Consider the following 26698-nt stretch of genomic DNA (forward strand, 5'->3'; position numbering starts at 1 on the left):
ACTGAAAAATGTATTTAATCATGTTTAGACATTTAACTGGATCATGTCCTCTCTTTTTGCATTTAATGAATGCTGGTTTTGTCAGCACTGTGTCAGTACTTGCACTCTTGGATTGGCTCCCAGCTCAGATATTTGAACTGTGGTTGCATCAAATTAGCAGAATTTACCAAATGCTGTCCTCTCTAATTGCCCTTCTTGTTTAAACCTAATTAGCTATTAAGGTAATCGTTATGGGAGAAAGGCTGGCATCTGATCTGCATAATCATTCGGATGTTTTGTCCCTTTTTTTTTTTTGCCATTCCCGGACAAGGAATGGAGCAAGAGTTGTTTATTTGCTGAAACCTCACATTGTCCTGCTGTTACTAACTCTGTCATCAGTATGACTCATCATCAACAGTATAGTATGTTCACCTTCCATCACAGGGTGTGGAAGTCTAAGAATAGTAGGGGAACCTGATCCCAGCAACAACAACTATGACATGACTCTCTCTAGTGGACTGAACCATGGCTATAGTACTGAGGAAGCCAGTCTTCAGAGGAGAATTCAACAAATAATCTAAATTAGGAATTAACCACCATCAAGCTCAGTTTTAGTACCCACAAAACAAGGAAATAAAAGCAGACTGATTCCTGCCTTGTGTGGAGAGGGTGGTAACTCTGTGGCATACCCATAAAGATTTAAAAAGTTATTTCTTCTTCCCAGGTAATCCTGGTAAATTTTAGTTAGTTTTACAAAGAACGCTATGCTAGGAATCTCTAAAAATGTTCTTAGCACCCTTACCAAACTAAAGTTCTCAGGGCCAGATTCAGCATTAGGAAAAATGAGGGAAGTGGTGCAGGTAGCGGGTGCTAGGAGGCAGTGGGGTCAGCCTGGCTACTATACCCTTTTGTTCAACCCCTAGCCAGTCCCCCTAGTGGAGGAGAAGTTTGTGTCCACCACACAGCCCTGTTGTGAACCTCCTAATCTAGCCTCACAAGATCAGGTGCAATGGAGGAACCTGTCCCATCATCAATGCTGAAGCAAAGTTCAACTATAAATAGATCAGTACACTCCACCAATATCATTCTATTATATCTCCTTTGTTTTTCCAGCACCTTCACTAGAATATTCAGTATGCCATGCCTGCTGGGCATTTACCCAAGAGATGCCAAATAGCCTGGCCAGTGTAATTCAAAATGTTTTGAACTGTTTATAATGTGAAATATAAAGGGGATATTTCCTCTTTTTTATTTTCCCTTTGAAGCAAAAGGGAATGGTAGCTAACAGTTGCTAGCCATCCTCTGAAGGTAATGTGCCTCTGAATTTGAGACTTGCTGGGAAAAGCAAGACTACTGTAAAAACAGAATGCCAACTAGATAGGCCTCCAGTCTGATCCAATAGGTCTCTTCTTATGTCCTTAATAATCAACCAAGTGAGTAATACCTTGTTGTTGTGAGCCTTCAAGTCATTTTTGACTTATGGTGACCCTAAGACAAACATAAGGTTTTCTTGGCAAGTTTCTTCTAGGGAGGTTTGCCATTGCCTTCTTCCGAGGCTGAGATAATGTGACTTTCCCACGGTCACCCAGTAGTTTTTATGCTCAAGTGGGGATTTGAATCCTGGTCTCCAGAGTCGCACTCCAATATTCAATACCTGTCCAAAGTTTATTCAGTCAAAAGTCCCACTCCCAGTAGGGCTTGATCTATAATCTATTTAGCTTTTGGCCCTCATGTTATGGTGGGGAGTGAGAAATTAAGGCAGGAGCAAGCCAAAAAAGTACAGACCACTGAAAAGTGGCGCTCTGCCGCTGCCGCCGGTTGCTGCGTCTGGGAACTGCAGCAGCCAAACCGTGCGGTTCCCGGCGCTTCTTCTTGCACCCCAGATGGGACGCTGCGAGGTGCTACTCACGCACTCACAGCGTCACATCTGGGGTGTGATGTACGGACGCTATGCGTCCAATCCATCAAAATGGTGGCGCCCGTGTTTATAGGGCGCCGCCATTATTATGCCCCTGTCACGTGCTAGAGGTGAGGCCAGTATGGACGCTAGGTCCTTGGCCAACCCCTAGCATGTGACGGGGGTGCCACAAAGGCCTGTTTGAAACGGGCCAAAGAGACTGAAGTAAGAGAACATTCTTCCAGTTAATACACAGGTTGAATATCTCTTCTCTGGAATTCTGAAAACCAAAATCTTCCAAAAATGTTCACATGGATGACTGAAATAATAACACCTTTGCTTTCTAATGGTTCGATGTACACAAACCTTATTTCAGGCACAAAATTATTAAAAATATTGTGTATAAAATTACCATCAGGCCAAGTGTATAAGGTATATACAAAACATAAGTGAATTTCATGTTTAGACTCAAATCCCATCTCCAAGATATCTGCAAATATTCCAAAATCTGAAAAACTCCAAAATCCAAAACACTTCTAGTCCTAGGCATTTTGGTTAAGGGAGACTCAAACTACATAATCAAACTGAAATTTAAAAAAAATGCATATTCTGAGACAAATATTCTTTTGTAATTTGGTATGATTTCTGCTCCACTCTACTCCCTAAAACTAATCATCTTCCTAAAGTAGACATACAGCCTGGAGATAAACACCATGCTTTAGTGCTCAGTTCTGTGACAGTTATAGCTGAAGATTTTGGTGTATGAAAGGGAAGGCTTCCTACTGATGCAAGCTGCCAATTGTTTATGATACGCTTGATATATTCCCAAAGGGGCTAATTATGTTGACTTTTCTGCAGTGATTAATGGTAAACATAGCTTACTGTTTCTCTGAAGATGCCAGCCGCAGATGCTGGCAAAACATCAGTAATAAACTCTTCCAGAACATGGCCACATAGCCCAACCGCCCCCCCTCCCAAAAAAAAAAAAACAAACTATAGGTTACTGTGTTCCTTGTTAGAAGTGTCAAATATTGGCTCAAAAGTTTGGAAACTTTTATTAGACGGGGTGATTGCCATGGACTAAGGCAGCTTCATGCCTGAGGTGGAACAAAAATAAATAACTAAAAAACCCCACAGATGCCTGTCTCCCCAAAGTGATAGTACCCAGTTCCTAAGGCCAACCAAATTATTTTGACACCAGGGGCAATACACAGACACATCCTTCAACCACGTCTCTCCATCTTTCCTGTAGTAAAAATACAATAATGGATTAATAGTTAACAATTTTCTGTCTTTTTCAAATCTGCTGCTGGGGGCAGATGACTCCTTCTGTTTAATGGTAGGGCTGGCCCTGCAGGAGAAAAAAGTGACAACTCTTCATTGATTTTTCTTTGCTCCAAAAGTTCATTATGGTTTGAAGCAACAACCTAGTTCTCAACAATGTCACTCAAGATAATTGTCCTCTTAATCCTCTGGCAGCTAGGAATGTGAGAGATGTGATGTATCTCAGAAAGAGAGTAATTAGTATTCACAAGCAGAAGATGGGCAACAACTAGTCCCACATCATTCCATCCCATACAGGGTCTAGCAGAGAAATAAAGCAGGGTCAATTAGAACTAGTTAGATTGTAACTAGTTCAGGGAGTATGTTGGTAAAAAATTAGTTTGGTTTGGCATGATTTATTCTTGCTGGCTCCTACTGATTGTGATCAAGATACTTGCAGACAGACTTCTATATAATCTGTTCTAAAATTTTTGCTAATACTGAGGTTAGCCTGACTGGTCTGTGATTTCCTGGATCTTCTCTCCCCCCACCTTTTTTTTTTTAAAAAGAGAGGGACAATATTTCCCCTTCTCCCATTCTTTGGAACATCACGTATTTACCAAGATTCCTCAAAAATGATGGTAACTAGTTCAGGGGGTACATCAGTAATTTCCTTCAGTTGTTTAGGATGCAGTTCGTCTGGCCCTGCAGATTTGAACTCATTTCACAGTGGTTCCCAAACTTGTTCCTACAGATGTTTTGGACCTCAGCTCCCAGAATTCCTGGCTGCTGGCCAAGCTGGCTAGGGCTCCAGGGAGCTGAAGTCCAAAACACTTGGAGAACCAAAGTTTGGGAATGACTGAGCTGGATAATTCCTGACTAACTCCCTGTCAATCTTTATTTGCCAAGGTCTCTGTTGATGCATTTAAGCACACAGAAACAAAACAGGTATTGAATAGTTCTGCCTTTTTATTGTGATCCATTAGCATTTTGTCATCCTTACTGAACAGTGGCCCTACTGTGTCCTTCATCATTCTCTTGCCTTGAATGTTATCCAAAAAAACCCTTTTTGTTGCTCCTTGCTTGCCCAGCCAGTCACAATTTATTATGACATTTAGCTTTCCTTATACTATTTCTGCAAGCTTGGACTGCACATCTGCATTCTTCCTTGGTGATTTGTCCTTCCTTTCATTCTTTTCACTTTCTCCTTGAGTTTGCTGTGCAGCCACACTGGCCTGTAGTGCCTTCCATTTTGCCAAGTAATGTTGTCTTATCCAATTGTCATCTCATGATATGGACAAAGTATGATAGCCTCAGTTAAAAAACTTGGCTTCCAATGAGAGTTCAGGCTTGATTTGCTTTCAGACTACATATAGGCATAGTTGTCTCTTCTGAAGGTAAAAAGGTCACCAAGAGGCTGTACATACTGGCCATTAAGGCTGGCCTGGGGGTGTAGTTGCAGCATGGCATTCACATGACGTATGCTCCAACTCTGCCCCCAGGTCGACGTGATGCCACACGCCACATCACATGGCAGGCAGTGTCACAGCACTCCACTGGTGCTGCATCTAGATGACACAACACCAAAGGAGCACTGAAAAGCCATGGCACTGGTGGCTATGGCACCCTTTCAGTGGCACAGAAAGGAGCCGCTTTTTGTGGCTCCTTTTTGTGCCACGGAAAGTCAAGATTGGGGCCATGGTGTGTGGTTTAGGGGCGGTCTGTACAGCCCCACACCTTCTGAGAAACAGGTCTTGGGAGGGTCTGCATGAATAGGCATTTGGAGAGAAGGAAGGAAGGAAGGAAGGAAGGAAGGAAGGAAGGAAGGAAGGAAATAATGTGTTCACCCTCCTCAGTTCCTTGCTCTGAAAATGACCAGCATTGGTATGGTTTCAAGTATCAAACCTGAAGAATTTCAGAGACATAGGTGCAGTTTCCAGAGTTTCTGTGTGGAAGCTGACACACATCTCTAGCCAGGATTTACATTAAGAAGGTGAAATATTGTAGTGAAAACTTTTCCAAGATTTTTTTAATTCTTAAAGTGCAAAGCTGTCAATACTCTGTTCTGAACAGGACTGTCTGAAGTTACATCAAAATGCCTTCCAAGGATCAGTAGGTTCTTTTTACTCTAATGCATAGAGTATGTTTAATATTAAAAAAATAAAGGCTTTACAAGTATAACACTTTAGTTTGATCTCTTTTGCCTAATGGATATCATTTATGAACATCTCTCAACAATGGGAGGCAGCTGGTCTGCTTTTATAGCATTGTGTTTCCAGTTGAACAAATCGAGTCTTTATGCCTGAAATTCTTCATCTGCCCACACAAGCTGCCTACTCCATAGAAGCCCATTAAAATAATGTCTAGAGTGCTTTACTTTAGGTTGATAGCAATATACTCCAAATCTGCTTCAGATATTTAATGCCTGGAGATTTGCCCCTTTCCAACCAGCATATCATGGAGAACAGAGTGGGGTAAAAGAATATTCTGCAGGTATGAATCTGAGTGGAGTTTTTCCCCCAGCAGGTTTTTACATATTGTCTTTTTCAATATGGTAATAGGCAAATAGGTGAATTTGCTATGCAGCATGATTTTCAATTTCTAGCCATTGTATTGTTGTTTCTAGTATAAATATTTATTTTTATGATGGAAATCCTTAATCTTAGTACTGTATGGCAAAGGACTGGACTCAGAAGGCTACCTTTCAAGTGGACGTGACATGCTTAAGTTCGGGCTTGAAGTGTTGCATTGATTTTATGAAGGAAGAAGAGGTTGTTTTAAATGGTGGTGATGTTATCTGGGTCACATTATGTACATTACTTCAACAAAAATATAGAAACACATGGTGAAGTCATCTATAATTGAGCACTAGTGATGAGATGATGTTCTGGGATCCAGAGTATTGTTCCAACACCCCTCAGCTATGGGTGGTTTCACGACATCATTATATGCATTTTTTCTTAAAAATTAAGTTTCTGAGTTTTCATTTGAGGCACCTCTTCTCATGTTTGCAGATGTAAGTATGCTTCCCACACACATAAAGAGTTTGCCTGGATTGTGACTACCTTTGTTTCTTGCTTAGCATTACAGCTTGTAATGAACAATTGAAATATTACAGGAAAAGGAGGCAACTATTTTTTCTTACACTCAAATACCCACATTATAACCTCATTATGTGGAACATACTTGGTCATCCCCTTATCTGTACGATACAGAGAGAGAAGGAAAGAAAGGCCAGTACACCATTTCAGATCTGGACTGGGAGAACTGAGAATGCCATTTTAATAATTCTGATAACCCAGAATGGAAGCTGTTTGTATGAGCTTCTTAGACGGAAATTGTAACATGTAATCCTGACTTTTTGATAGATCTCTGAAATGGTAAGCTGTCTGAGAAACTCTGGTTATTACATATAAGGATGGATCTGATGCTTTTTAATAGCTATTTTCCAAATTTGCAAATTTCTTCATCAATTTTAGAGAAGGAATTTGACATAAAAAAAAAGAACTGAATGTGGGAGAAAATGAAATTGACAGATTCACACATCAAGGTGGTTTTGATTTGTGTGCTTAGGTTTTTCCAAGTTTTACTTTCAATCCCTATGAGGTTATGGTTCTGAAATGGAACTGAGGGCTACTGCCTCTTTTTGAGATGATCTTTTCTTCTTGAACGGGAAGCAGATGGGATGTGCTCCCCTCACTACTGAGAATATTTGTACCTGTTGAATTTGGTCAATGCATGTGCTTGAAAAATTTGCTTAAGTAATTTTTATATGAAGTTAGCAAAATGAGCTAATTTCTTTATAAATGTGTCGGATCTTGATTTAAAAAAAAAGAAAAGCACAGTATGAGAATGAGCAAAACTTTTAATGACAGATCCGCTGGCAAATAGTATTTTAAGATGAAGAACATTTTCAAAAGCATTATTACTACAATTCTTTTATGAAAGTAGAACACAAGTGTTTTCCAGATATATTGGAATGCATGAATCACCCTGATAAAAATCCATCTTCTGCATGGACAGCTAGCATCTAATAAATCAGGCTTCTGATCTAATGTCTGAGTGGCCCCACATCTTTAAACCTTAAACTTAAGGTCAACTTATGATCCCACACTGATTGGTGTCCTCCAAGTGAGTGACAGATGCTTAGGGTAGTGATGTTCCCCAGAGTAATGTGCTACCTTAATCTCTTTTATTACTAGGGCTTCTGGCCTCATTTTGCAATAACAACCCCTCTGCTGTTTACACCACATATAATTTACCAACAGCAAGGATGCAGCTGACAAAATGATCTCATGTCTCAGTAAATGAGTCTGCAGTATCACAAAGCTCTATTGTTTCACTGCTGTGAAATTCCCTGGGAAAAGGGCAGAAATATTTACAGGACAAATATAAATGGTTGCTACTGTGTCCTGGCCCATTTTTTCCTTATTTTGTTTTATATTGTTGAGGCAAGCCATTTTCTACTGCTATCGATGCAGAAAGAAAGAAAGAAAGAAAGAATATAGCACTAACTTGGAAGGTGTGCCCTCCAAATGTTATTGGAGAGTAGCTCCTTTTGGCTCTAGCCAGCATAGCCAAGAGATGACGGGACTTTGTGCTGGCCTATACCATAATAATGATGAACTGATGGGATTTGAAGTCCAACAAGATCTGGCACTCTACTTGTTAAACATAATTGTTGCTGTTGTTGTTGTTGTTGTTGTTGTTGTATGCCTTCAGGTAATTTCTGACTTATGGCAATACTAAGGGAACCCTATCACAGGGTGTTCTGGGGATGAAAGTGTGTAACTCACCAAAGGTCACCCAGCAGGTTTCCATAGCCAAGCAGGGAATTGAACTTTGCTCTCCAGAGTCACAGTCCCACACTGAAACCACTACCTTACACTGGCTCTCACTTTTGCTTCACACAATTAAGAGCTAAAAAGTTTTAGAATGTTACATCTATGAAGGTCTCAGCTGGGAGATCTTGAACCAGCACTTGTTTTCATGAATGTTTTCCTGGTCACTTTGAACAAAAAAATTAAATTCTAGTGTTTGTTAATTGAATTTTCTTCTGGTAAACTGTAAGGCAATATTACACTGGCTCAGATTATGTAGCCTCAGTTGTGAAATTGCCATAGTCTTCATTTTGCTCACTCATTTTAAGGAGTAATAAAGGTGTCTAACTGAAGCCTTTATTTGAATGGGAAAATGTCTCTGCTTCACATTTTCCAATGTGTCAGGAGCTAAGCTGATTAAACATATATATATATTTAAAAATGAGTTATATGCCTCTTGTAAAATGGTGCTGCAAACTTCAAAAGGATAAAATGCATCCTGTATAATAGCTATATTTTAGGGCACTCATAAAAGAGTATATTTCCATCGTTTAGCAGAGTGACATGAAATTGAATTTGAACTATGCATCATCCTTTTAACTGAAACGTTATACTGAATAGTAAGAATGTAATGGTGTATTGCTGGAAAGGTACAAGGAGGAAAGAAAAACCAGATTTCCAAATAAATGGCTTCTAGAACTACCAGTCAAAATACTTTGTGTAGGTATTCCAGGTTTCTCCTTCTTAATGGTTTTCTTTTTCTTAAAAAAAACACCCCAGAAGTAGTGATGGGAAAATACGATGAGGTGTGTGTCTTTAGAAATAGATGATGTTATTTCTATTCCCTGGACAATTCTGTGAATGTTGCAGGATGGTATCAAAATAAAAACCTCCCCTGGAAGAACATTTTTGTGATGGATTGAAGCATTCATTCCATTTGGGTTTATTTGCTTTCCATGCAGGCTTCTATATCTGGAGGGCCTGATCCACTCAGATCCTGCTCAGTTTAGGTGCAAAGGATACACTGAAGTAAAACTCAGTCAATGAAATTTAGAGATGTTAGTCCAGAATACCACTATGCAAATCAGATAACCACACATTTTGCATTTCTATGGCTATTCATACAGACTGATTATAAAGGTCCATCCTGGGTTGTTCATTCCATGCATCTGAGGAACTAGACCAAGGGCCTGAACAGACAGGTCAAATGAAGTGGCTTTAGGCCATTTTGGAGGTGTGCTGTTTAAATGATGCACATGTCCTAAGAAGTAGGAAGCTGCACCAAAGCTACGCTGCGGTCCTTAGGACTGGAGCACAGTTTTGGCATGGCGTCTGGCCTCTTAGGTTGCGTGTGTCATTTAAATAGCACACTTCCAAAATGGCCCAAAGCCGCTTCATTTGGCCTGTCTGTTCGGGCCCAAAATCTACAAACGTTTATGCTACTTCTTTTGCCTAGTTAGTTTCAAGGTGTTACAAAATCTCTTTTCAGTCAATGAAAGTACAGGTTATAGTTTTATTGATAACAAACAGATTTGGGGGGAGAAGCAGTGACAGACCCTATAAGTAATGAAACTGTTCTCACCTCCTTTCAGCCTTGCATATGGTCCCTAGGTCTGTACTGTTAGACATCACAATGTTCTCTCAGCTCCACCTGGTCCTTCAGGTTCTTGTGCAATGTGCTCTTTTTCTCTTTCCCAAGACTTAGACAAACTCTGAGTGATGTAGGCTACATAATCAGCAGGATTGTCTTTGTAGAAGCTTTGAGATGACATTCTGAGGCTTGGGAAGACAAAAAGAAGAGAAACATTCTTGCCTTCTCAGAGAGAGAACAACCACGCTTCTTATTTATCTCATACGACTAGTTGCATTTTATATTACAGTATTTACAGCCTTCTTACAGGGTACACTAAACTCAAGCAAAGTACAGTGATGCTATGAAACAGTTACATGCTGGTCTTGGCCTTTTTGCCTTCTTCTTTTCCAAGGAGAAGGGACTACTTTTTCTAGCTCACAGTGAGACGGTACAGGTTTTGTAGAACTGCAGGGCCTAGACTCAGCCTCTTTTTATGGAGGTACATATCACAATCGTCAATGTTTCACAGATGAAAACTAGGACACATGTGGCCAGCCAACATCAGAATATCGTCAAGATGGCAAAAGGTAATAATGAGGAAGAACAGACAAACCAGGAGAAGCTACAACAGTTTGCTGTTGCCTGAGTCCACTTGGAAGGGCAAGATTCTGCCCCTCCTTTCCTATCATCCCTTCCAAGTTAATGTTTGTAGCAATAGAAGTAAGCTGAATAAAAGGGGGGGGGGGAGTAGAAAAAGGAGAGAAAAACTGGGACATTTTAAAAACAGCTGAAAACAAAGCCTTAACCTGGACTGACCCTGCCAAATCAGGACAGTTGGAGGACACAACATAGAATACAATAGACTTCTTAATTTAGGCTTAAATGGCATTTCTATTAAGAACTTTTTAGTGTGTGTGTGTGTATGAATTTATTGTATTCAAAATGATTTTGGGACTAATGTGTTTTTTCTGACCTAGTGACTTTTGTGGCCTTCTATGCAAAGCTTGTTCTATGCCTGAGTGAACTGTTTACAGCTTTGAGATGGTATGTGCCAGTCAAGCCTCAGTTGATGGAATAGGTCAATATAAACTGGGTAATAGGAACAGAATAAAATGTGAACAGAAAAATGAAATTGCCTACATCCATATACTGTTCTTCTACTATCAGCTCCAGTGAAATGGCTGCAGGGTGGGTTTGGTATGGTTCATGTCCTCTCCTAAGTATGCCTGTGCTATGTATTGTAGGTACCTTCTGAATCTGGATTCCTGAGGTTCACATTTGTTCCAACATTTGGAAGCCTACCAACTCAGCACCATATTGCCGATACCCCATGCTCTCTTGTTGGGATTGGAGGGAGACCTGTGGATAAGAACTACCTGGAAAATACTAGAAACAGAGTAAGGCACCTTTTTAAAAATTGTATCGTTCTGTAAGATATGGGAGTAGGAAGTGTGAAGAATATTTCAAGTAGTCTCAAAATATGTCTCTTTCCAACTACTACATTATAATTAAATTTAAGTATAGTTTGAGGATTATAAGATTGGATATAATGTGTATAAATGGAGTGTCACACTTCCCTACTGGATTACAGTCTCCAAACAGATATGTGTCTTTACAGAAGACAGAGAAGAAGCATAAGATAAGGAAGGCCATTGTGCTGCCATGCGGCATGTGCATTGCTCGTTCAGGTTAGAATATCTACAAGATCATCCATAGGATATGTTAGAACTGTCATTCAAGTAGACACTACCATATATATTTGTGTATAAGTCGACCTCATGTATAGGTCAAGGGCAGTTTTGGGGGGGCAAAATCATGGATTTTGATATGACCTGTGGATAAGTTGAGGGTCAGACACTGGGGCATGTTACAAAAGATCTAAAGGGGGAAACAAAACACCATTTCCCTCCCTACATCCCCCTCTCTGGGCCTCTGCCAAGAGTCACTGTATTGGCATAGAAAATGGGAAACAAACCTCAGCATGCACTCTCTCTCTCTGCCCTTCATCCTCAGGATTTCCAAGGCTCATAGCTTACAAAATGGGGTAAACCCCCCCCCTCTCTCTCCCTACCCTTCATAACCAGGATTTCCAGGCTCATGGCTTGCAAAATTGGGTATGAATCAGGGCATTCTCTCTCTCTCTCTCTCTCTCTCTGTCCCTTGTCTCAGAAGCTGTTTGTTAGCTCTGGTTGCAAGGGAAGGCTGAGGGATAACACATACATGCACACACACAGAGAGAGGAGAGAATAGAATAGAAATGTTATTGTTACCCTGCCTCTCCGGTAGGATCGAGGCGGCTTACAACACTGTAAAATATAACAATAAAACAGTAAAATACAGCAATGAAGTAAAATACCGTAAAATGTAGCAATATGGGGAAAAACCCCATTATCCCTCCCTCCAACCAACAAGTAAGAAAGGATGGGAGAGCCATATAGTAGCTAGCTACATTGTAAAAGTAAAAAATAGCTTGACCCAAGGTCATTTAAGTGGAAGGAAAGGCTCTTGTAGGCAATATATTGTTGTACACCCAAAGGCTGTCAGCAAAACTAGAAAGTTAAAGGTCAGATGTGATCTGTAGCCAATCATATCTGAAGCATGCTTGTAGTGTGCTAGAGACATGTGACAGATGTAGCATATAAAGTAACCTTATATATGAAATACCCTAGAAGTGTGCTTTGCTGGATTGAGCAGGACATTTTCCTGGCAATATCTACTGTTATGTTGTTTAAATCCCAGCAAATGTAACCTTCATAAGCCTTGGTCTGGTTTTCCCAAATTTGTAGATCAACCATCCATGTAATAAGGTATAGGTGTATGGAATGTAACATATGAATACCCAAATTGTGTTCTCACAAGAAATTAAGAATGGAAATCCCAGAATCTGGAAAAGTTACCTTTTTCAACTACAGCTTCCAGAATCCCAGTATGGCCATTGACCATGCTAGCAAATGTTGGTTGGGGAATTCTAGCGCTGGAGTCCTCAAAATAGCTTTTCCAAGGGAAATCCTGATATGAGCACATTTTGTAGAATTAGGTCTGTTGGGCTGTTTCCTTCAAGAGTTTATTGTATGGAGGGAATAATTTTGTTTGAAGTCGAAGGCAAACTTGCAGATGTACTCCACATATCTTCTGCATCTGGACCCACAGCATGTTAGCTTCTGGCATTTGAGGAGTCAAGGACAAGGATCTGAAGGACCAGAAAATGAGTCCCTATCACAAAACAATTAGGCTTTGTACCAACCCCCCAACCCCCCCCCCCCACTTCAAGTACAGTCAGGCTCCCCAACTGCAATTCCTTTGTGAGGCCTGCTCAGGGAATGTTCTGGTTTTTGCAGCCCTTTTGTTCCCTTGATAGATACAAGGGTTGCCCCAGATTTGTCTCTGATTATCGTGGGATTCATTGTTTTGTTGTTGTCTATCTCACAGCCAGAATCCTCTCTCCCTCATCCCTGATAGGAAAAAGCCTGATCTTCCATTCTGCTTGACTGCACCTGCCTCCACTTAGTTTTCTTTCTTGCTCTTGATATCGTGTGAATTAATTTGTCTGCTTTTCTTCTGGTCTCCATGTAGCCAGAAAGGGGCAAGTGAATTCTCTTGTGTGAGGCTCATCAGACAGACATTTGTGTTGGTGTTAGTGAAAGACAGTAGGTGCTAACAGTGGAAAACAGTTATTCCAACAAATCACTTCTCTTCTCCCAGTGTGTGATGGTTTTCCTTTTCTCTGACACTCCCCATCTTCACAGGGTTCTGAGTTGTTGGGCTTATTTTCCAAACTGCTGCAGGATTATTTTGGAGGATAAATGCCTAGTTCTTCTATCTGTTAAGCAAAGTAAGCATGGACCATTTTATTTTGTAGCACAGAACAGGTGCTGAAGACCAGACCACAGGGAGCGGAAAGAAAGGAAACAGTAGCCGAAACGGTGGCCAGAATCAATTCCAACCCAAAGATCATAACACAAGCAGAGGGGAGATGGAGAAGGAAGACCTTTTCAAAGCTGAGTTTGTCATCTTTGCGGACTCAGATGAAGACACAAAAGCTGTTATGCGCAATGGCTATGGAGTGGAAAGAACTGAGCTTTTAGCTACATCTGGAGCGTCTCCCAATGGACAGGTGAATGTTACACACTTGTGTCTCCCCACTGAGCCTTCCTGCAGTCTTGTCAGTCAACCCAAACATTCTCGGGTACCATGTTCTTGAAAATGCATTCTAATCATGCAAATGGGTGTTAGAGAAAATAATGTCATTGTTAGGGAAACCTGTCCATCTGTGTTGTTCTTGGATGCAGTTTTGTTTAGTCATCCCTCTCCCCATTATGGTGACTTGATACTATACATACCTTATTGTCTTCAATCTATCTAGCCAGGAGGTCAATGTATTTGTGGGGGGGGGGGGGGGACCTCACCACTGAAGTGGTGAGAATCTTATAACTGCTTTGCATTTTCAATGGGATTTTGCTCCTATCAACTTTATCACATGTGGGGGAAATAGGGGGTTTAAACTGGCATTATCCAGCAATATTTGCGTGATCGTGGTGAAGATTTTCACATGCATTGCGATTAAACATGACTTCTCCCAGGAATAACCAGAATAACCAGCAACAAATCATTCATGGGGAAATCCCTGGCATCCCTGGGTTTGGTTTTACCCAATGCAGGGAGGTGGCTGCTGGGGGATGGCCTCCCTCACTTGCTCACTTGGCTGCCCACCCACCCAGGGATGCAGGAGGTATCCAGACAAGTGGGAAAGGGGAGAGGAAGGACTTGCCTCTGTGTGTTTTCCTCATGAGGAAGTAGCTGGGCAGAGGTGAAGCTAAAAGGGCTGGGCATCAACGGCAGCACCACACACTCCCTGCAGCAAGAGGAGGGCCTGACCGTGTGTCACCCCTCTTCTGAGGTGTCACCCAGTGTGGTTCATACACCCTGCACACCCCTTGTGATATCACTGCCTGCAGAGGAGATTAAAGATGGAGCAGAGTTCCATTTACATTATCTTTTTTTAAAAATAAGAATTTCCAAAAACCCTTCACTTTCTTTGTCAATTAAATGGAAGGTGCGTGAGAGTAAAACAGAATGTGGAAGAATGGCAGAGGATTCTGAGCACTCAGCACTTGAAAATAAGAATCTGAATCCCTCAGAACTCAGTGACATTTGTGGTGCTGAATCAGGGTGGTCACCTATTCTGACAGATTCCTCATTTTTAACAGCTACGTGGCAGGGAGGTACAACGTGTTTTTCTTTGTACTGTATAGGGAATAGTTAATTTGGCCAGTATAGATGACTGAGAATTTTGTTTGTGAAATGAAACCAAATGCCAAACCCTTTTGCATTTGATAAAAGTGGATGTGTGGTTGATGAGAGTGTCGTTATAGAGAATACAGTAAGTGCTTGCATCACACTCTTTATGTATAGGCACATTCAAATTTCATTTGGCTCATATTTTTATAAAAATTTAAACTTCTGTAAATTCTTCATAAAACTAACAGGGAGAATTAGAAGTGTTTTCAAGAAGTAGACTCCAAATTAGGGTTTAGAAATAAAGCATTGGAAATAAGGATCTTAAACACAAAATATTGGGACTAACTAATGTCTTTAAATTTTAAAAGTAATACAACAATTGGTAGTTTTGTTACCTTTTTGCACCTAAAGTAACATTTATTCATTACTTTTGATATTTTGTGGGGTATGTGTGGTCAGGTGAGAACATTTGGGGAGATATTTGACCATTTGGAACCATGTGAGTACAGTGGGACCTCGATATCCACGGGGGATCCGTTGGGAACCCCCCCTCCCCACGGATACCAAAATCTGCAGGACCTCAAGTCCCGTTGTCCTTAATGCTGGCACACAATGTGTACACACCACCACTGGGGACAGTGGAGGCTGTTGCTAATGGTGGTGTGGCCATGTGCACACACACACACACCCATTAGGGACAGTGGGGGAGGGGGGCTTGACGTCCATGGATACTGAGGTCCCACTGTATTTTGAAAAGTATTTTAAAGAAAAAAATAACAAAGCAATTAAGACTTTGGCTTGGTGGTAATGAGTAATGCAGTGAACATTTAACAGAGTGGGGGGGGGGGGGGACTGCAGCACTGGCCAGTTTTTATCCTCATGTCCCCATAGTGGGATGATCTGAATAGTTGCCACAACGTGGTAATATTTTTGGTGAGAAATTCAATCCATAAGGTCACTAGAAGTGACTTCCAGTTTGTACTTGGGGTTTTTTTTTTTTTTTTTTTTTTTGGCCAATTTTCACTTGTGTTTAAAGCTTTTTGGTTCAGCAGTTGTTATGAAGCCACTCCAGGTGCTATTTGGGACCACTTTGAGTAATTTTTTGTGATGAAAAGATTGGTGGGCCTACCAGCTGTGGCACCACAAAAAGGATGTTGGGGTTGCTTGTGGCTCACAGGCTGTACTCCCCCCCCAGCTCCATTTTGATAACAAGTCAATGTGGTGTAGTGGTTTCAGTGTAGGGCTATGACTCTGGAGACCAAAGTTCAATTCCTAGTTTGTCCATGAAACCCACTGGGTGACCTTGGGCATTTCACATGTTCTCAACCTCAGGGTAAAGCAATGGCAAACCTCATTTGAATAAATCTTGCCATAAAAACCTCATAATAGGTTCGTCTTAGGGTTGTCATAAGTCAGGAATGACTTGAAGGCACACAACACAACACACAAAACCTAAATACCCTAAAGGCACCAGATCCCATCCGGAAGCTAAACAGAGTCAGCACTGGCTAGTACTTGAACGGGAGGCCACCAATGAATATCAGGTACTGTAGGTTATATTTCAGAAGAAGGAATGGGCAAAACCACTGATGAATATTCCTTGCCTAAGAAAACCCATGGAATTCATGGGTTGCCATAAGTGACAGATGACTTGAAGACGCTTACACACAACACCAAGAAGCTGCCTTTTTAAGAAAAGGAAAGCAGCAAACAACAAGTGAAGAATTTACTTTTAAACAGTAATGTTTCAAGTTCTGTTTAAATGCCATCCTAATCCAATTCATCTGCCTGTTTTTTATTTTTATTTTGGTAATGAATTGGAGGGGTTCCTGACCATGAATCTCCTGTCTCAGTGTTAGGTGCAACCACATCTGTGCTGTAAATGAGTGCCAGGTTCCTTTGTCACTCAGCTGATTAGCAATTTACTTAAAGCCTAGGATATTTATTGTCTAATTAGCAAGGTGTTTCTTACTCTATTATCACGATCAGCAGAAGCTCTTAATTGAGGGTTTACATCAATTAACGTTATATACAGATAAGTTAATTTCTTCTTACGCTTCCCTTCTTAATGAAATACTAAACTCTTAGCACAAACAATCCCCATGCATGCAGGTATGGAAGAATATAAAAAATGCCAGCATATATTGAATTCCATATAGATATAACAGGCACTGGCTGGCATCCAACCATATTTTTAAAATTATATTCTGATTTTTATGTTGTTTGAAAATCCCTTAAGCAGCATTTCTTTTCAGAGGAAAAAAGTAGGAAAATTTTGTTACATGGGACTAAGGCATGAGTTGTTGTCAGCAGAGTGCTTTGAGTTGGAAGGTGGTCTCTAGTAAAGTGCTGTGGGGTTCTGTTCTGGGTCCAATGTTCTTCGATATTTTTTATCAGTGATTTCGATGATGGGGTGGAAAGGATCTTTATCAGATTTGCAAATGATACACAATTGAGAGGCATAGCTAACACACTGGAAGATAGGAATGGAATTTAAAAGGACCTAGATGAATTAGAAAACTGGGCTGAAATTAATAAAATGGAATTCACCAGAGACAAATGCAAAACCCTGTATTTAGGCCACAAAACTAAATGCACAGATACTTGGCTTAACAGTACTACATGTGAAAAAGACTTTGGGATTATTGTTGATCATTAGTTGAACGTGAACCAGCAGCAGCCTGTGTTAAAAGAAGTATAGTTTCCAAGTTAAGGGAAATAATAGTACCACTGTATTCTGCACTGGTCAGGCTTCATTTGGAGTACTGTGTTCAGTTTTGTGCACTTCATTTTGAGAAGGATCTTGACAAGTTGGTTCAGAGAAGGGCGATGAGGATGATAAGAGGTATGGAGAACAAAACATATGAGGAAAAGCTAAAGGAGCTGAGCATGTTCAGCTTGGTGAAGAGAAGACTGAGGGGTGACATGATTGCCCTTTTTAAATACCTCAAGGGCTGCCACAAAGAGGAGGGTGCTGTCTTGTTCTCTGCTGCCTCAAAGGGTAGAACTACATCTAATGGTTTTAAATTACAGGAAGGTTGATTTCAACTGAACATTGGAAGAAATGTCTAAGAGCAATTTGGTAATGGAACCAATTGCCTAGACAAATGGTGGGATCACCTTCTCTGGACATTTTCAAAAAGAGTCTGGATAGCTACCTGATTGGGATGCTCCAGTTAGAGATCCTGCATGGAGCAGGGGGTTGGATCTGATGTCCCATGAAGCCCCTTCCAACTCTATGGTTCTATGAATGTAATGCTTATTACTGTATATGTGCATGCCAAGCTCTGTGGTATTTACACCTGAAAAACTGGGCACAATTGCAGCCATAGAGTCAATTCCATCCAGTTATATAAAGTGTCTGTTAGTGGAACTGTTCCTGAGGTTGCATTTTAAGAATTTGAAACATTTGGTATCTTTTAAAGACATATCCCTGACTCCTAATCATATCAGTGATTAGTGTGTGAAATTAGTGAAACACTGCTTTATGATTTTTGCAGAGATATGAACCAAATGTACATGGTTATGCTGACCTTGGATAACTAATTATCTTTTTTTACAAAAATAAAACTGGACACCGAGCAATTATTTGCACAGATAGTTTAATATTAACCACTTAGCAACCCACCATGCTGTATAGCACTAATTTAAATGTTGTCTTGGTATTAAGGCACAAAACAAATGTAATGAATGTGGACACAGAATGCGTAATTGTAGTGATATCACAAATTCTACTCTGTTTTAACATTCCTTATTTTCTTTTCTTCCTCTCCAGCCAAGTTCTCCTCTGTCTGCCTCTGATCATCCTTCCCATAAATCACCCACTGCCCATTTCCTATCTCCAATTAACATGAAAGTAAACCATGAACTGGCTTCTTCTGGCCTTAAAGCCTCTTCTGTGCAAGAATCCCATAGTCAATGGCAGTCTGCAAATGGATCCTCCATACATCAGTCATCTTCCTATTGCCATTCTTCCACATCTTCCAGTTTACCTTCTTCCATACTGAAAAGACCTTCCTTCCCATATAACAGCCTTTCAGCCAGTACTCAGTTAACCAGTTGTTTCCAGGCTAATGTTCCTCACCAGTTAACTGAAATCACTTCCTCACCACTTTTAGCAAGCAAGGACTCTCCGTATCCTTCTTCACAGGTTCATAGTTCAGTAGATGTGGTTTGCAGTTCATCTCCTAAGGTTGCTTCTCCTCTTCCTTCCAAGAGACTTACTGCATGGTCTGTGGTTCCAATCTCTATCACAACACATTTATTATCTCCTAGTCCAAAGCCTCTGTCTTCTCCTCTGCATGGTTCTTCCTCAGCCTTATATAATGTAAACAATCCTTCTAGCCAAATGTCATCTAGTGGGAATCTTCTGACCTCTGACACTAGATCCCCTCTACCAACAAGGCTTTCTGTTTTGACTGCTATTCTGAAGTCAGGCTCTTCTCCAAAAAGGCCATTTTCTCCTGTGTCTTGTTCTGCCACACTTTCTCCTAGTTCCTTGGGCTCCTCAACACTGACAATAGATCAGAAGTTGAAAACAACTCCTCCAACTCCGAAGAAATCTTCCTCAAGTTTTTCTGTTAGGTCTGGCTCCCCAAACCAAGATGGACTGCATCTTTCAGTATTTTCTAATATGCCAGATCACACAAGCTTGTCCTCAAAATCCAGTCCTAATCTTGGAACAAGATCGCAGTCCCCTAAAAGGTACCTTGACACAAGGGCACTTTCTCCCGACAAATTACACCCTTTGTCTCCCAGAATTTCTTCCTACAGGAAAACAACGGTATCTCCTCTCTTTCAACCCAAATCACCCAATTTTTCTTTACCTCCCCATGGGCCAAGAAAAGGGGCCCTCTCCCCTGCCAATGGAGCACGAGGGCCTGAAAAGTCTAAGAAGATACGCACCTACTCTCCCACTTTCACTGCCAAGTCCATTCCCGTGTCGATGCCTGTTCTCAATCAAAAGGACAGAGTTTCTCCCACTTCAGAAAAAGGTTGCCTCTCTCCTAATCTGATGCGTTCTAGCAATTCTAGATCTAAAGGACGTTTACGACGAGTCTCACCTAAAGATGCAGATGCCTATTTCTCAGTTCCTTCACCTTGCCTACCCTTTTCTCAAACAGGCCCAGCCTCACCTACTCCTCCAGTCTGTAGTATAAAACCTTCTTCACCTCAGCCAAATTCCTCCTCAATTTACTCAAACTTCAGAGCTTGCCCACCATCTTCAAGACCCAGGACCCCAACTGTGACACAGCCTAGATCTCCAGCCATGGTGCACTCACCCTACTCCTTATCATCAAGATCCAGGGAATCAATTTCACCACTGTCCTTCTCTTTGCCTTCTGACTCTACGATTCCCAAGGTACTCTGCTTGCTTGATGGCTCTCTGGCTTGCTTCTGTTCTTTTATTCTTTTCCCCATTCCTTCCTGATCCAGGCAAATGGTGTACAAAGAGAAAAATATATGGATAATTCTGCTCAAATAATGGCTTAGATCCGGTAAGAGGAGGCCCACCAAAATCAATCAGATGTTAGATTATTGATTTCAAAGAGACTTCGGGTTGAGTATCCCTTATCTGGAATTCTGAAATCTGAAATATTCCAAAATCCAAAATTGCTGACATTGGTGGCTGAGATAGTGACACCTCTGCTTTCGGATGGTTCAGTGTACACAAACTTTGTTTCATGCACAAAATTATTAACAGATATTGTGCATAAAATTATCTTCAGACTATGTGTATAAAGTGTATATGAAACAGAAATGAATTTTGTGTTTAGGCTTGGGTCCCATCTTCAAGATTTCTCATTATGCCTATGCAAATATTCCACAATTTTAAATAAAACTCCAAAATCTAAAACACTGCTAGTCCCAAGCATTTTGGATAAGGGAGACTTGACCTGTATAATCAAATTGCAGTAAAACAACAAAAATAACAACAACCCATATTCTGAGATAATCAGTATTAGAAATGTGGTTAATATTGCATCCAGTCCAATACATATGCCATTTAGGATATTCATGACACCTATCCAGCAAAACCTTTGAGTAAATTCATCCAATGGCAATAGGGTGTTCTTTTTATCTAGGATGGCTTTTCTCTTTGTTTGAATGGGTGGAATGGAACTAATGTGTGTTCTCTTGCTTAAATAGATTGCACCTGTGCATTGAAGTAAATGGGGATTCACATGTGTTCAGGAGAACTGCATGGGCATCTAAATAAGCATGGGCCTCTGTCATGGGAAAAGTGTATTTGTAATTTGTAACATCACGTTAAGCTAATTTGTAACACCACCTAGGATTACTGAAATATCTGCTTCTAAGGGTGTATCCACATTATAGAAATACAGCACTTTGATACCACGTTAACTGCCATGAGTCAGCCCCTGGAATCCTGGGATTTGTAGTTTAGCAAAAGACTTACCCTTTTCTGTCACATGGCTCTAGAACTGTAGCTATAGAAAGTGCAATAACAAATTCTACATATCTAGCCAAACTACAAATTCTAGGATTCCAGAGGATGAAGCAAGCAGTTAAATGGCTATAAATCTGCAGCATGGTTACACTTTAAAGCTCATTTCATTTCAAATCCATGAAATGGACATGTAAAAAGTTCCAGCAACATGAAATCCAGAGGACCAGCTTTTTCAAAAGATTACCCCCCACCCCCTACTAAATTGTTTGTAATGAGCTAACAGTTTTATTCTACAACCAATTAGTTAGAAGAGATGGGAGATTAATTCATTCTGGAGTAAAGTGTTTTGACTGTGATATGCAGTTTTTTTAAACATAAAACATGTTGGCCGTGATCCCATAGTTGAATTCCCATTGATGACAGCAATAATTTAAGCTGACATTCACGATGAGATGGTTTGTAGATACTGTTGTCAATGTTTAACAGTCATTGCTGCTGAAAGCTCACTTCATATTATTGGTTCCATGGAAATTGTTTTAATTAACTTCCAGTTAAAAATGCAATGGTCATGTCAGTGCTTATAAATAACTACATTTAACCAGTGCCACTTGTAAATCACAAGCCAGCTTCATGTTAACATCAGCTCCATCTTCTTAAAGACTGCTCCTTTGAGCTGCTAGCTCTTTCATTGACCCCACTGTAAGTAGTGCCTGGTAGCTCCCATTTTATTGAGGGGTGCATCTTCTCAGGCTTTAATCTGAATCTTAATGTTTATTAATGGAGCTGTCCAAGCTGTTGTAACTATTTTGGTACAACTCCTCAGATAACTCTTTTAAAGTTTAAACTAAGCACCAGAGTTGGTTCCCTGCTCCATGTACATAAGAGCCATGTTCAGGGGAAGGAGGGGATAAGATGGTATGCAGTTTGCATATTACTTTAAAGAGAAGCACACAAACTCTGCCAAAAAAGCACACATACAGAGAGCTATGTATCATGCCACTTTCTCACACATCAGGTGTAAGTATTCCAGAATCCTATCAGGGGATTGGTCCTAGCCATTGACAAGAATTATTCCACATTCATAGATGCAATCTTTATACAGTATTGACAACAGTTTCATTGTCCCTGTGGAGAGTGGCTTCAGATGAAACTTGGCTTCACACTAGCACTTGCATGGCATGTTTGCACTTAGTCTGATTTTATTTCTTAATCGATTTTTTTTAATCAAGTAAGAAAAAGACAAATGAAGCACTGGAAAAGCAAGGGATGGCTGCAAGTAGAATGCAAAATAATGTGTAGCTCTTGTAAATTCAGGGAAGGAGACAGGGTGATACTATGATAAATGCCTTGTTTAAAACCACCCCTGGATTGCCTGTGTGCTGTAGACCTGCAGAGTACACTGTATAGTATGCAGATGCTGAAATTGTTTGGAAAAACTAGAACTGTTTTATGGATTAAGTTTCAGCTTTAGTTTAAATACCAGCTCCTATAATCCAAAGATATATTCTGAAGACCCTTAGTGTTGGGGCTAGGTTACAATCTGGTTAGTGCCTGGGTGGGAGGGAGACCTTCTGGAAGCTGAATAGATGTTCCTGTATATGCCAACATGGAAGTTAGGTAGCCAAGCAGACACATAGGCTAGAGTCAGTGTGGTATAGTAGCTTGTGTACTAGAGACCAGGAGCATTAAGGGAGAGATGGGTTTGAATCCTTTTTTCAGCCAAGGAAACCCACAGGATGACTTTGGGCAATATCACACTGCCTGGGCCTAAGATGTAGGCAATGGCAAACTTCCTCTGAATAACCCTTGGGTGCATCTACACTGTATAAATAATGCAGTTTGACACTAATTTAAATGTTGTAGCTCCATCCTATGGAATCCTGGGATTTGTAATTTGATGTCTTTTGCCTTCTCTGCCAAAGAGCACTAGTGCCTGACAAAACTACAGGATTTTGTAGGATGGAGCCATTGCAGTTCAGTATTTCTAGTGTAGATGGATCCCTTGACAAGAAAATCCCAGGATAAGAAGTCAGAGTTGACTGGAAGGCACATAAGAACAACAACAGGTGGGTGGTCTTCTGTTATAAAACTAAATAAGAAAATGAGAGTATCAAAATAAAGGGAGGTGGGTACCAATTTCCAAAGCAGAGCTGCCCTTACCAGATGGAGAATGCTGCCTTGGCAGCAGATTTTGGCTCTCCTGAAAGGGCAGGAAATTGTTGGTTGTTTAATTTGTTGTAATTTTACTGCCAGGAAGAAAGTTGTGGTATTTGTTTGTTGGCTTCTGGTGCCAAAACCAATTTGTCTGGCTTTGCACTTTGCGCACCTTGACTTGTAAAGGGTTACATTTGCAGCTGTGCCCCAAGGGCACTAAAAAGCTCATCTTTGGGAATATGCTACTTATTACTCATCCAGCTACCCTGCATCTGTCAATTAGCAAAGCAAGGCGAAAAATGAAGTTACCTCCTCCCCACATATATACAAAATGACTCACAGGTGTTGACGCTTAAGAAATGGCCTATTTGGGGAGGAAGAGCTGATCATCTGAAATATTTAACACTCCCACTACTTAATTGGCTTTTGTTTACAGACTGCACAAACCATGCTGCTGTGGCAGTGATGGGAAGGTCTTATTTCTGCTTTGTGTTCTTTGTAGCTGTTTATGTCACTGCAAAGATTCTAGCTCTGAGCTGAATGGCCCAATGGAGATATTTGGGCAAGGGGGGGGGGGAGATTTCACATCCACGTTCTTTCGACATTTTGACTTCCTCCCCCTTTCTCTAACTCTTTGCATGGGGGCTTGGGGAAAGGCTTCCTCATCAGTGAACGTCATTCAAATTTCCAACCAGCAATTGTGTATGGGCCACATTCCTTTGCAAAGGAATTTCTTAGTGCTGGAATGTTGTTAATAGATTGCATGCAAAGGCTCTCCATCCCTGCAATTTCCTCCCACAACCTGTAATGAGAAGAAGTCACATACACTTCCTTAAATGTACGTGCCACTGAAAAAACAAAAAACCAATGTCCTTTATTAATTGCAAAAATTCAAATTGCTTTCATAGACCCACAAGTAAGACATTTAAAGGTATAAGAACATATTAATGCAGCTAACAAACCAACAGGCAGATGGTTTGAAAGCGGGACAACAAAGGAGCTGTGTGTGTGTGCTTTTGTGTGTGCGTGCAAGTTTAATCCTTTCACAGACTACTCTTTTCTCATTGCATCCTTGCATTCCTGACAGTCTCCCCTGCTCCGATTCAGATGAACGTCTGCCAAAACAGTCACCAGCAGCAATGAGTGTACAAATCCAATGTGATCTGAAAGAGAATTCATGCACAAAAGTATACTCTGTCATTTGTTACTTGTAGCTCAGGGACTAGGCTAGAGCTGTTTAGCACAGAATTCTATGTAACTCACCATACTACATATCCCAGGAATACTAAGGATGGAGCAGTGGCAGCTAAAGTGGATTCAGTGTGCTGTAACTGTCTACTGCAGATACATGTTGGGTCTCCTCTCCTTCTCAGTTCCAGTATATGTGATTTGTTATCAGGCTACCTGTGTTGGCTCATGTGTGATGTCCAGATAATCCCAAAACAAAGTTGGATCTGGTGTGATGTCCAGGTAACCCCAAAAGCAAAGTTTATCACCATTGTAAAAAAAAAAAGCCATCTTTACCTATTCAAAGTGCTCTTCATTGATCTTACAGCTAACTGTTTCTTCTCTAGGCAGAAGGAAAAAACTCTCAATGCATGCAATTGGCATGGCTGGCTGAAAATGTGAAGATGTGCATCATGTTGCTAATTTAAATATTGTAAACCCTATTATATTTTAACAAAATGGATGGTATACTGTCATCTAGAAGTGTGTGTGTTTGTATGTGTATTAATGTGTCATGTCATTTCCATAAATTTTGAAATAACATTTATAGTCAAGACTTAAAAGAATTATCATTAATGGGACATTGTGTTTTCTTTTGCCCTTCTCCCTCTCCTCTGGCTGCTTTGTGTCCATTTTTTTTAAAATTACTATTTACAACCATACAAGATCAAGACAAGCTACAAGGCATTTGCAGCAATCCCTACCAACACACTACTCCTGGAGCAGAAGGTCAGTCCTTTCCTCAAAAGCACATCCTAGCATTTATTTTAAAATGTAAGAAATAAGCATTCTTTAACATTTATTTTGGAATGCTTTCCAGAATATCAGATTGTATATGGATTGCTCCTGGCTTAAGTGGTAGCAAAGGAGGTGCCAGATGCAGCGGCTACCTGACTCCATATAAGACAGACTCCTGGAGAAGAATGAGAAAATGTGTTTGAATGCCATAATAGACATGTCTTAACTGTTGAGCTTAATACAAAAATATTTCAGATAGGCTTTTGACTGATTTCCTGCCTTCTCCAAAAATTAGTATTGAACGTGTGGTGTATTGATTAGAGTAGGGATGGGAACATATGACCTTCCATATATACATGATGTTGGACTGCAGCTCCCAATATCCCTTACCCCAGTTATGCTGAGTAGGACTGATGGGAGGAAAAATCCCCATTAGAGCATCTCATGTTTTTTATCCATGGGTTAGAGAACTGCTTTTCAGAATGAATTTACAATAGAAACCAATTCAAATAATTCAGTGCTATGGCAGAAAGTAATGCAGCAATGTGCAGGCTCCCTCTAAAGGGTATGAGGGCACACTGCATCAGAAATCTAGCATGACAAACGGACACACATCCCATGGGTGTTCTTTGACACTTGGGGTCCATTCACATTATGGAAATAACCCGGTGTGAAACTGTCCCCAAATGCACCCAGTGTAGTGTGCTAGGGAGGGCATGGAAAAACCTGCTTAATCCGGTGTATTTGACACCAGGTCCTTAAGCGCGTCTTTTTTAAAGTGCCACAATGATCCAGATCTTTGGTAGTGTAACACTATGGAATCAATCTGGTGGTGTGAATACGCTACGGAATGCCGTATCATTCCTGGAAATAGAGGAGCCTCCATTTTAAATCAGTATGAATGGAAATAGGGTTAAGTGTGAATGGCAACAGGGTTAAAATGGCACGGAGAGATTTGGGAATGGGAAATGCAGTGGGAACATCAATATGGTGCTGCATCACCGTAGAGATCTGGATCTCCTCACAACAAAAAAATATGTGTGAATGCCCCCTTGACAATACCTAAAAGAGCTCTCTTGATTGTAGACCTTGGTTGGATACATTAGCCTAAAACAACAAGAGAATCTAAGGAGCTCAACAATGAAGAGAAAATTCAGGAGCAATGTGCACACTCTTAATTTTTTTACTGTTTTAAGAAAATCACTCTTTTGTGGATTTTGTTTTATCTTGCTGTATGGTCAACACAATACCCTTGAATAGGTTTTATATAAAGAATTGTTGGTGATGTTCATAAAACCTTATTTAATCAGCAAAATTTGGTTGTTATGATGACGGCTGGTTTTATTATATGCCTTCCTCTTATGCATTATCCATATACACATGCTTTAACCTTATTT

At 40.5% G+C, this 26698-nt stretch overlaps 1 protein-coding gene across 6 annotated transcripts in view; it reads left to right on the top strand.

Annotated features, from left to right (window-relative positions):
* The window catches only part of MLIP (muscular LMNA interacting protein), a 66128-nt gene that overhangs the window by 12607 nt on the left and 26823 nt on the right, over nt 1–26698 (top strand). For 5 of the 6 annotated variants that reach the window (XM_089531135.1, XM_089531136.1, XM_089531134.1 and 2 more), the window contains exons 2-5: nt 10777–10929; nt 13392–13646; nt 18546–20132; nt 25230–25292. In XM_089531135.1, coding sequence (XP_089387261.1) covers nt 10777–10929; nt 13392–13646; nt 18546–20132; nt 25230–25292 — 2058 coding nt within the window. The remainder of the gene's footprint in view (nt 1–10776; nt 10930–13391; nt 13647–18545; nt 20133–25229; nt 25293–26698) is intronic. The other variant, XM_089531137.1, reaches the window with a different exon arrangement.

The sequence above is a fragment of the Sceloporus occidentalis genome, unplaced genomic scaffold (genome assembly GCF_023333645.1).
Source record: "Sceloporus occidentalis isolate IW3139 unplaced genomic scaffold, rSceOcc1.0.p SCAF_6, whole genome shotgun sequence".
NCBI classification, from domain to species: Eukaryota; Metazoa; Chordata; class Lepidosauria; order Squamata; family Phrynosomatidae; genus Sceloporus; species Sceloporus occidentalis.